General features: G+C 36.1%; 1 protein-coding gene across 1 annotated transcript in view; it reads right to left on the bottom strand.

The window, feature by feature from the left end:
- POLN (DNA polymerase nu) overlaps window positions 1-12,049 on the bottom strand; it is a 110,139-nt gene that overhangs the window by 31,095 nt on the left and 66,995 nt on the right. Inside the window, exons 19-20 of the mRNA XM_054203011.1 lie at window positions 4,215-4,297; window positions 117-248 (exon numbers count right to left, since the gene is read on the bottom strand). Of these exons, the coding sequence (XP_054058986.1) occupies window positions 117-248; window positions 4,215-4,297 (215 nt within the window). The remainder of the gene's footprint in view (window positions 1-116; window positions 249-4,214; window positions 4,298-12,049) is intronic.

Raw genomic sequence — 12,049 nt, 5'->3', positions numbered from 1 at the left:
CAAGTATTTTCTTGTCCTATAACTATGTGAATTTTGGTTAAGCCAAATCTTTGTCTTCACCACTGTCACACAGTGCTGATTATTAAACAAAAATATGCTTACAGACTTTGGATTACCTTTATTTCGGCATTGCTCAATGGTTTGCTTTGTAAATTCATGTACTTTCTTATATTTTTGCATAAAACTTTCTATGAATTGACTGGCTTGAACAGGAGTAATTCCCAGGCAGTCAGCAAGACGTTCTTTACCTGGTGGTAAAGAAATTATCTTTATTATGCAATAAATCAGAACAGAAATCCACTACATATAATAGCAAGGTTACATTCACAATTAGTGGAATTAGTTGATTTATCTCTATGAAAGGACAGATCTGATATACTACAATCATATTTCAACAAAGCAAATATTTCAACTTTGAGCTTGAATGTTTTACTGAAGTTACTAGATTAAGAATATATTTAATAAGAAGTATGTAATAAAGAAAATCCTAGTTATAGTTTATACCTATAATGTGATTGAAATCTCTTTTGTTCACAGAATAACTTTGTTACTTTAAGTATCATTTTACTCGTTCAGTGTGCTAATCTGCAAATGTTGAGGAGCCACAGAAAAACTTAACTGCTGAAGCAATCAGACCAAGCACCCTGATTTTAGAAAGGTCATTAGGAGTCTGAGTCCCACAGAATTCAAACAATCTTAGGTTCCTCAACATCTGTAAAAATATGGGTCCAAGTTGTGAGATAAAAGGGTTGGAAAAAGAAAAAACAGAAAAAGTGTTCCAACAGAGAGAGAAAGGAATGGTAACTTTTGGAGAGGATATAGGTGCGCAATATACATTATGTTAGATCTAAGAGCATTTATAAGATAATGTGGAAAAAAACTGAAGACAGTTTTCCAGAGTGTGAAAATATACGCTAAGAGCTACAGTTTAAACACATTTATAAACCAAACAGTTCCAGTAAAAATAAAACATACATCCACATTAGTCATATGAGGTTTGAAAGACAGATATATTTAAGTCAGCTGTACAGCAACACAAAACCAGCACTGTGTCTGCAAATAACATAAGATGAGAGGCGACATCTCAAGGCACCAAAGGCATTGAGTAGTTATTGCCACAGTAATACTGTCAAGAAAAATTATCTAGCATTTTTGAAAGAGAGATTTCAGCCACCTAAATGCCATCACTGTCAGTCTGATGTGCATTTCAGAAAAATTCTGTAGCATTTTGTTCTCAGTCATGCCAGTATCTGCACTGAGCTGAAGGAATACCGGTCTGGACAAGGTACTAGAAGAAGAAATTCACAAGACATCCAGGATAATTCTTGCTGAGCTATTACAGGTCTGTACTTTTATTTGACATCTAATTAATTTGGGATTTCTTCCTCGGTCAGCAAATGACAAATCTATTTGCTAAAGCACATATTGTTAACATCTAGGAGACTGCTGTGGCTTACTTGGAGAATTGCAACATCTAAGGTTGTCCATGTTATCCACCTAAAATCTACTGATATACAGAAAAAAAGTATTGCGTAAAACAGTAGGAAAATTAAGCCACAATGTCAGTAAAGAAGCCTGAAAGGTTGCAGGGAAATCCAGTTCCTGGGAAGCAAAAAGAGGGGAATGTACAGCCATGTAATCATGTTAGATCACATTTGATCCCATAGGGCCATGCAAAGCAAGGCTGAGCAGTGGACTAAAGCTTCCCCGAGTGCTCTGCCTGTGTTATTTGTGCCAGGGGAATTGTTAGCAGCAGCCTATGAGTTGCGGCGTCCTCCACTCTGTAATATTATCTTCCAAACTGAATTTATCATTAGTTTCCCTGTTTTTCATTTAAACACCTTGACATCCCTCTGTGTTAATTCAGGGCTTGAACATACTGCCATTGAATGGAATTAATTCCTTATTTTAAAGATGTTTAGGTTGTCTTTGCTTTAGTTTTAAAAAGATGATTGAGGAAGAACCAGGTGAATTGAATTGCTCCAAACCAAGCAAAAGACTGTGATACTGTCATCCCTCTCGATATTTGGTGCATTTATTAAAGTACCAACTCCTAGGCATAAGACTCTTCTTTTTTTATTATACTATTTTCTATCCTCCAAGATTACAGAAAAGACCTTGAAAACATGAACAAAGTGTAACCTAAAACTAAGAAAACAGAAAGAAAAAAAAAAAAAAGATTACCGCATGAAAGATTTCCATTGAGTCCAGTAAGCATAATACAGGCAAGCTCCTCAGCGAATGCTTCTGTATTTTTCAATCCCAAAAGAAGTGAAACAAGTAAGTATTATTCACACTCTTCAGTTGTATCAAAATGTCTCCTTAATGAAAATTTAGCCATTTTTTGAAGGGACACAAACTGTGGGTGGAATCCAGTCCATCAGTTTCAGATATCTAATAATTCGGTTTTGTCAGTCCAGTTTCCATGTAAATAGTTTAATGATAGCACTCCATGTTGTTTTAATTAGGATCTGATCACACTGCCAATGAACTGAAGCATCTTATTATCTTTCAGGTGCTTCAGTTGCCCTCATTTGAGAGAGAGGGAGACAAAGCATAAACAAGTAAGTGGAGATACTTAAATCAAGCACCGGTGCACTGAAATTTTTAGTGCCTGGTACAGAGCAAGTGAGGGAGTGCCAATAAAATCTGCTTGATCTAATCATCTGAGCTCTTTATAGCATGAGTAGACAGACGTAAGCTCTATTGAGGGAGGCTCTAGCCCCAGTAACTGAGGCATTTCCTTTTCTCCACTGACTGTGTACAGAACTACAGGGCATTCAACCTGTGGTGATTCAGGCTCGTTGAGTCTAGTATCTGCCTGTTCCAACCAGAGTGAAGGGAACAGATAGAAAATGTGTAGCATCTGCATGGGTCAGGGGTGCTAATGCTCGCATTTTATAAAACAATCTAGTGATGAAAACATTCAGGCTGGAAATAGGAGATTTGATTCCAGGTCTCAGCATGGGAAGGTCTGAATTTACATTGCAGGGAGCTAGTGCTGGGCTTTTTAATTTAGATTTTAAACACATATGTTTAAAATGCAATACAGCGTAATGTAAAAATGCACGTGTATATATAGTCTTCTATGTGCGTGTATAATCTATACACACCCCTATATATAAAATAGATATTCTGGAGAGATGAAACTGAAGTGGTTTTCTCCCTTTCTCAGTTGAATGCCCTAAACAATAAACTGAATGCCCTTGGCCAACTCTGCCTTTGATTCAAATACTACTGTTGACTCACAGCGAAGAGGGTTTAGAAAGCATTCTCACCCATGAACTCAAGAGTAGTTTTAAGTTCTTCCAAGTTAAATAAAGCCTGCAATCTAGAGCTCTCATTTCCTAAATGAGTTTTCCAAGCACTAAGAGCTTTTGGATTTCTCCAGAAGACCTACATAAGGTTCAGTTAGCTGTTCACTAAAACAAATTCACAAGAGCTTTGCAGCTGATGATACATCAGGTAGGCTGATCTGTCGACCCAGAAAAGATAATTCTAAGCACGTATGAAGCATAAGTAGAGTTGGGCATCATTTAAGAAATGGTAGGCAGTTTTGGGAAGTATGCAGAATGTCTTGATTTATCTAGGACCCAGGCAGGACTTCGGCAGAATGGGTAGCAGCGTGGATTTTTGCAGGTTTTCTGCAGTTGTGAAGAAATGGCAGCAAACATTAAGATGTAAAGTAAGGAAACACTTTCATACTGTGCGTGTGATCGAGCGTTGCCCAGGGAGGTTGTGGAGTCTCCATCCTTGACGACATTCAAAAACTGTCTGGACACAGTCCTGGGCAACCGGCTCTAGATGTCCCTGCTTGAGCAGGGGGGCTCGATCTGGTGACCTCCAGAGGTTTCTTCCAACCTCAGCCACTCTGTTGGAGTTCTTTTATTTTCATTGCTGTTATTCTTATTTCTGTCTATATACTGACTGAATGCAAAGTTCACTCAAAATTATACTCATTTTAGATAAAGACAAATGCTTCAGTTACATCAGCAGCAAATAAATAGGTAATCAGAGTAATATTTGCATATGTCGATGGGGTTGTATTGATTTGATAATTTTGATACTGGGTAGATCATTTAATAATCCTTGATAAAAATAAAACTGTAATCCTGACAAACTTTTACTCACCTTTAGAAATTCAGTCTACTTATATAAATTATGTATAAAGTATTAACCTACTGTAGCTGGGTTTTTTTTCTAAAAATGCCTACCTGCTCCGTAAACCACTGAGTAAACTATACGTTTCGCTTGCTCTCTATCAGTGTGTTTCACTTGTTCACTTGGAATCCCCTTCCTAAACAAAGAAACAAACATCATACATTTTCAGTTAAAAATAATTCATTATCCCCACAGAAAATGTCAATAGGCATTTAATAACTACAGACTTGTAAAATATGAACAGAAGCACTTAATGGCTTTTGTGTTCGGCCAGGAATGCACAACTTTTTTGCAAATTTTGGTTGTGATAGTCCATAGTAAATGAAACTCCTTACTTTAATCTTCATCTTCTCCTTTCCTTTTCTTTTTAATCAAGTTATTGGCTAGGAAAAGTCCTACAACTATGTTATTAGTTCTTTAGGCTGAAGAGGATTCAATATTGACTGATGAGAAAAATTAAATCTTTTCAGCAATAGCATTTCTTCAAGACGTAACGTATATAGAGACTCAAAGCATATATCTGACCTAAAGCTTATTTAAACAAAGGTTATATCAGGGCTTCACTAATAGGATATCTAACCTTTTAACAAGAATAATGACTGATAAAAGCATGCACTGAATCTCTCCATATGTCTTACAGAGCTCCACAATAGAGATGCTTCACAAAACAGCAGCACTGGCTGTTTCTTTACTAGAGAGTGTAGCTAGTTTACTCCCAGCAAAGTATCATCCTTCCTGGTTCCCATTTACTCACCAACTGATGTAAATAGTCCTTTGAAAGGGCTAATGGATTTAGCAATTTCCAAACAAAAAGCTAGGACTCTACAATCGTGAAGCAGCTGCCACCTATGCCTTTCCTTATCCAAATGTAGCTTCAGAGAGAACACTGACATTATTGACAACTGACAGCACTGAAGAATAATGATCATTTGGTTTAAATGGAAATGCATCGGGGGAAATCTCGATCACCTACTCACACTCTGAAAAGAAATAACTACAGAAATTGTATTTGGAACATGGAGATGAATTGCTATCAGAGACACTTGATGACATATGCACTATTTGTGAATAAGTCTCCTCATAACACTGTTCATGATGATTTGGTTGTATTTTTAAAAGCAAAGTTTGCTATGTTTTGTTATAAAAATTTTTCGCCATGAAAGATGCTTTGTCATGAAAATTTTGGCTGATGAGCTTTGAAAAAATGGCATGTTTCTGTGTATCTTCTTGAATAAGGATCTTCCACCATTATTATGATATTCAAACACCTAGAAAATCAGCAGAGACACAAATCTTTGCTTGCTCAGCTCATACACTGATTTTAGCCAAGCCTATGCACAGTGCTGGTATAATTAGGCACTCTGAATGATAAACAGGTAGACCTTGAGTGCAATCAGCTTTAAGCAAGTCCTTATGACAGTACAGATTTTTTGAAGAGGAGAAATAAAATTGAATATGATTTCAAACCTTCATTGGGCAAATAGTCTTTGGTTTTGTAGAAGCTCACATTATTCCTTTGAATGCTACTAATTGCTCAAAGATAAAAAGGAATTTTCACTGCTCCTTTTAGGCTGAGGAACATGAACAACTGGATAATATACTGTTTTCCATCTGAAATCAAGACTCTTCCCACTTAAGTCAATCATTCTGTTAGTTGGAGACTCTTACTATTTGCCAACTTAATTATGCCAGGTCAAAAGTTCACAGCTCTTTTGAATAAAGTAGGTTGAGACTCCCAAATGTACCTGAATCAGAGGACAAAGTGGCAATTGGAGCTACTAAGTGCAGAATTAGGAATTAAGGATTTCCTGAAGCAACCTCTGGAATAAAGTCTGCAGGAATTTCCTGAAGAACCTGGCAGAAAGCTACATATACAACTGAGAAAGTATTTATCCAGAATCAGGAGGGAAAAGAGAATCTGATAAGAGAGTAGGTCTTACCTGAGGACCTTTCTGATATGAAGAACCAAGACTGAAGAATGCTGAAACTAGGGAAACAATACAAAATGTAATACTGCTTTCCTAATACTGCATAATTTGAACTAGAGGCCTGGAGAAGGCAAGAGATAGGAGTACAGTAATAGAGTTTACTTGCAGGTTTACCTAAGTCTGAGGCTAGAGACAACTGAGAGCCAAGGGGTCAGCAGAGCATGAGTACGTTAGCTGCTCATTTATCTAAGAAAGGACTATAATAGAAAGAACACAGTGGTTAAGAAGTCATAGAAATCTGTAGAGGAACATACATACTCATCAGATCATGGTACTGAGGAAGACACAAGAGGAGAGTCTTGCTGGTGGTTCTACAGAAGCTTTAACAGTGAAAGAAAACACTAGAATGAACTTGATTATGTGCACAGCGAGAACCACTACTAGGATTTTAAGGATGTTTTTGCATTATCCAAACCTTCAACTTCAAAGGGCTGAATGGGAAAACCAGAAATAGACTTATTACTATAATCATGATAGGCAGTGTCAGGAGGAAGTTTCTGTGTTTCCATTGTAAGCAATCACAATAAAACCTTGCCTAACACAGTTACCGGCGCAGATGTACATGCATCATGCGATCATGGCAATCACAACAGTCCCTTAGCATTTCCTGATCTTTGGTTAGTCATGAAATACATGAGAAGCTATTAAAATTTCAGAGCTTTATGTCAAATATTTCTTTTAACATAATGCTAAAACCAAAACAGTCAGTCAACTCCTCCTAGTGTGTCAGAGTGGGAAATGTGAGCACTTGACAGAGAGTCATTACATCTACTACTCTGTATATCTGTAAATATACGTACTACATTCAAGAATCCAGAATAAAAAAAGTATGAAATTTCCATATAAATCACAAGTGCTTGAACACACAGAAGTCATTTATCAAAACTATTCCTTTTTTTTCTAATCATGATTTTTTTTTCTGTTTGTATTTACAATTATTAGTTTCTACCTAGGATGCATGATTCCTTCTGTAATACGAGTGGCATTCCTGCAGTCTGAGGTGAAGACTATTTATTCCTTTGAGTTACAAAATAGGGGAGGGAGGGGGGCAGGCAATTTCTCAGAAATGCAGCAGCCATATTAGAAATCCTCAGTGGACTTTCTTCTTCAGTTTGTTTCCTCTACAAACAAATTTATATTTGAGATAACTAATTTGTTTTAGTGGGTACTGTGAGAACGTATTTAAAGTTAAAACGTTTTTTTTTGGCTTTAGACTCAACATGGAATACCACGATATTGAAAATTGATATTAGAATCATAGAATCTTCATGGTTGGAAAGGACCTTTGAGATTATCGAGTCCAACCAAAATATTGTTATCTTCTTACTTGTGTAAGAAATGTTTAAGCTACAATCACTAAGCAAGCTATCTAATACATGAAAATACTCAGCGCTGAATTGTGGTATGATGTAAAATAGACCTATAGTGGAGATGCATTGTTTTCAAATAAACTTGAATCTGAAAAAGGAAGCTGAATGGCCATAAAAAAGCCTTAGCTGCTGGGCCCAGACAGTGACATGGAGGCAGACTTCAGCTCACCCAGTACTGTATGTACGTCTAGCAGAACAGGAAGTGTGTTAATGCAATGTAATAGAAATTCATGCAGAGAAAAAAGCTCAACAGAAGAAAGAATTTGCAGCAGGTTTTGTTGTGGGAATAGCACAGTTTCTGAAGTCCTGCAGGAAATATATATGCAGTTATTAGTTCTAGCATGAAACATATTTTTCCATTTTATGACATCTTTCTCATTACTTTCTCTCTCTCTCAAATATGCTATTTGTTCAAGTTCATAATCAATATTATCACCATCTTCAAATTCCTCCTGACTTGCCATGTCCAAATGTGCAATATTTCACCTCCTATATCCTTGTTCTTGCCTGCATACTTGTCTCAGTCTATTTCCACATCTCTGATTTGTTTGTCCTTTACCTTTCTTCATTTAGTACTGCTTTGCAAGTACTTCACTTTATAGTACTTTACTTGATACACATCTATTAGGTAGAATAAAGAATGGACTTAAGTGCTAGGAGACGTGTACAGGTTAACAGAACTCATTATTCTTGTAAGGAGTTAGCAGAACTAAACAATCTGGAAAGGTCTGTGAGGACAACAAAACAACTTACAGCCAAAAATTGTAGAAAATCTGACAAACATAGTGAGAGCAGAGATATACAAACTCTTTGAAAAGGTGCTTCTACTAAGAACTGGGCTGTATGCCTAGAATGCTGCTTAATTCCTAGAGTGAAAAAAATGGAGAAAAATTTTCTAGCAAAAGAGTGAAGAAGGATAATATCAAACTGTTAGTAAGAAACATACTATGTTTCTTAGTAACAGATATGAAACTTAAGATCAGGCATATGCAATTTATTACTTTTTCAGAGATAGTATCTTGAATATTTTCTATATTTTCTCAAAAATTCACTGTATGTTTTCATACGTTAATGATGTCTAATGGACGTCTCAAGGAATTTCTGCTGAATTAAATCTCAAGTCTTCTTTATACCTAAGAAAAATATGGCAATCATATCTATAATTTAAAAAAAGCTTAACTATAAACCAACTATAAACACATTTAACACAGAGTAGAGACCTGGATGGATTTATTTTTAACTGCACAGAGTATTAAAAAGAAAGAATTAATGCAAATTTTAGTATACAGAAATGAGCACGCACAGCATGAAATATATGAACACAAAAAACCTCAGAGGCCACAGGGCATAAAGTTTGAGCAATACTAAAATAAAACTTTGAGAACAGGTAGAAATGGAAGGAAATCAGTCTTAAAAGAACGCGATAAGACATTTCAGCATTTCTGGGAAATGTTGTATGGTGACGGAATTCGTCTGTTTATGTACAGGAAGAGGCAGAACAAACTTCTCAAACACAATATCTGGCAGACATGCGTTGCCTTGATCTGCATTACATTCCAGCCAAGCTAAGCTCGGTCATAACAGCCACAAGGTCTTGGCTGCTCTCCTGCATCTGCCAATTAGTCCAAGTCCTAGCTGTGAGTTGTTGATGTGGGAAACGAGATGGAGCGCCATTAAATTCATTTTATAGATGGTCATTAATGTCCAATAAATGAGTGAATATATGAGTGAATACACATTCGTTCATCTGACTGCTTTTACAGCTTTTTTAAATTTCATCAGTGAACTATATAAATCTCTCATTTTTAATCACCTGTTGCTATTTAATAGCAGATGAGGGTTGTATATTTTGTAAGTTTGTGCCTGGAACTTTGTGTTGGCACATGAAACTGGTACATACAGTTTATGTAATAAGTGACAACTGCAAGCTTTAGAAAAGCTCAGTTTTACAGTGGTATCGCCACTGGATATATCACGTAGGAGGTAAATTTTGAAAGCTTACTTTTTCAATTACATTTGCCTTATTATACCTAAGGCAAGCAGAATATATTTACCACAATGTATGTGTGAATCTTAAACATACGGAAAAGATTGGCTACACATAACCTCGTCTGCTAACTGTTAATGCAATGCACAAGAATAAGCAATTTTTTTGAAAGCTGCTATTCCATGACTAATGGAAAATGCTGACAAGGCTCAGGCATAAGTTGTCTCAGACATTTTTAAGGTAACATGTGGAAGCGATCTTGGAACAACTTTTGCCTGGCTAATCTCTGTTACAAAATACAGAAAAGGAAGAGGCTAGGAAACAAATAGTTTCCCTGAAGCCACTGTCATATCAAAATAGATCACTACTTTTGCCTCACCTGTCAATCAAGAGCCAGGCATAAGGTACATGCAATTAGCCCATCAAGATATATTTATCATACACAGTTTTAATGTATAGTTTGATAGAGAATGTCCAGTGAGAACCACATGTATAACCATACATATATATGCCTTTTATAACTATGAATCATTTACACAACTGTTCTAAACAAAAAGTAGCTAGACTGTCTTCCTCATAAAAAGAGCATAGACACATCAGCATGAAAAATCAAATTTGTCTAGACTCCACAGAAGAAGGGAAATAAAGCTAAGACGCTTTTCTAAAAAAAAAAAAAAAAAGGAAACAAGCACCTATAAAGACTGAAATGCAGACAAACGTTTTGTCAGAAGGGAAACAGTAGTGGAAACAGCTAACAGAAAGATAGACCTTTCTGATGTAACCTAAGTATACATTAAGTCATTCTTCTATTTCTTTATTTATGTCACTTCTAAATACTTCTCATGTCTGATTCAGATGTTATGTCAAATGCTTGTATTTGCATTTTTATCATAACCTGGTTTGCGTAAGTGAGATATAAAGTTACAGAATAACACAAAGAAACTCCTCAGACAAGGATATGCATGAATAAATGAATCAACAAATTAGGGCATCGGGATATCTTATGTAGTACACTAGATGAGGAGGAGGAGATGTGAAGAATCTAAAGGGTAATACACAGGGTCCCCATTTCATGTATATTTAATCCCACTCTGGCATCGGGAAAGGCAGAGCTGTCTTCCAGTGGCCACTGCATATGTTGGAAAATCTCTGGCATGGATCTCCCATGTAAGTATAGGGGTCACGTACTTAAACACAGAGGGGAGAGAGTCATAAGCTCCCACTCAGGGAGCTTTAATACGTGTTTTATTTAGTTTAGAGGTTTTTATAAAAGCTTTTAGTTGTGTTAGATTTTTTTTAAATGCAAGACTACAGCACTGTCAGCTTGATGTCATTCTTCCTATACTACAGCCAGCTCTGCAGCATTTTCATCGTGTCTCTTTTCCCTCTTTGTATAGCACCCTACCAAACTGCATTTTAATTTGTTTTATATCTATTTAGCACCAGGAAAAGCTTTATAAGCCCTATAAAACTCTTTTGCAAGACTCCAGAAGCACTTCAGGATTTTAAGAGTTCTTCCAGTGATTAATCATAAAATAATTTATTTTGTCTGAGTAACCGCTATAGTCCATTGTATGAAAATTTATTTCATTAATCCTCAACCTTCTTTTAAAGGGCATGACATCTAGCTTTCATGTATTTTACAGAAGACTTGTCTTTGCAGTTTGTTCTGTGGGACAGAAGTCTTCTGTTGCTACATTTTAAAGTAAGCAGGGAATCAGATAAAGAAACTGCAACAAGGTCATGTCATAAATTATAGCTATCACCAGTAACAATTTATTGAAAGATTCATTTGTGAGTAAAGTGATCCATTATCTTTAGTAAGATATTTACCTACATGTTGATGTCCCTGATATCGGATATTGAAGAGATATATTAGATAGTACTTATTTTCAGTGCTCTTGACAAAAAAGGTCACCAAGAGATTTTTCTTTAAAAATGCACAATTCTGGATATCTGTCAGTTAGAACAGAAAGTCCCTGACATTGATGAAGGTGCTTGAAAGAGCACATCCTACTCTGCAATCTTCACCTTTTCTCTCCTCTACTGCAGGAACAAAAAAAGGGCTTTCTTCTCACATCCACAGTCTCTCTTACATAGTGAATTACATGGACAAGTGATATTTATTTCTGAGTTATGTGACTGCTGAAGGTATTAATTAACTAGAGGGCATTCTTATTTTAGGGTCTTCAGGTCTACAAGTACAGAATAAAAGGAAGTCAGGGTAACTAACTCCCAGCTTCAGGTGCCAGTGTGAACGGCAACAGTGTGAACATCACTGAAAGAACAAATAAATGTAAACAGATTAAGGGGTCTATACAAATTGGGATGATATAAAATTTCTCAGAAGCCCTTTATATTAAACAATTATGTCAGGGATCAAATGCAAATGAATGCTCTTAGAGTTCTTTCTTCACATATCACCTCTACTTTTCAAGCTTTTCTGTAAGAGGTTTCAAATAGTTAAGAAGGAACACAATACATTTTAAGAGATGATATGGGTAGCTGTAGCAGAGTATCAAATAATTACCCATCTCGGACTT

The sequence above is a fragment of the Rissa tridactyla genome, chromosome 5 (assembly GCF_028500815.1).
Source record: "Rissa tridactyla isolate bRisTri1 chromosome 5, bRisTri1.patW.cur.20221130, whole genome shotgun sequence".
Classification (NCBI taxonomy): domain Eukaryota; kingdom Metazoa; phylum Chordata; class Aves; order Charadriiformes; family Laridae; genus Rissa; species Rissa tridactyla.
The sequence above is the reverse complement of the archived record's forward strand: the minus strand, read 5'-3'. Positions and strand labels throughout refer to the sequence as shown.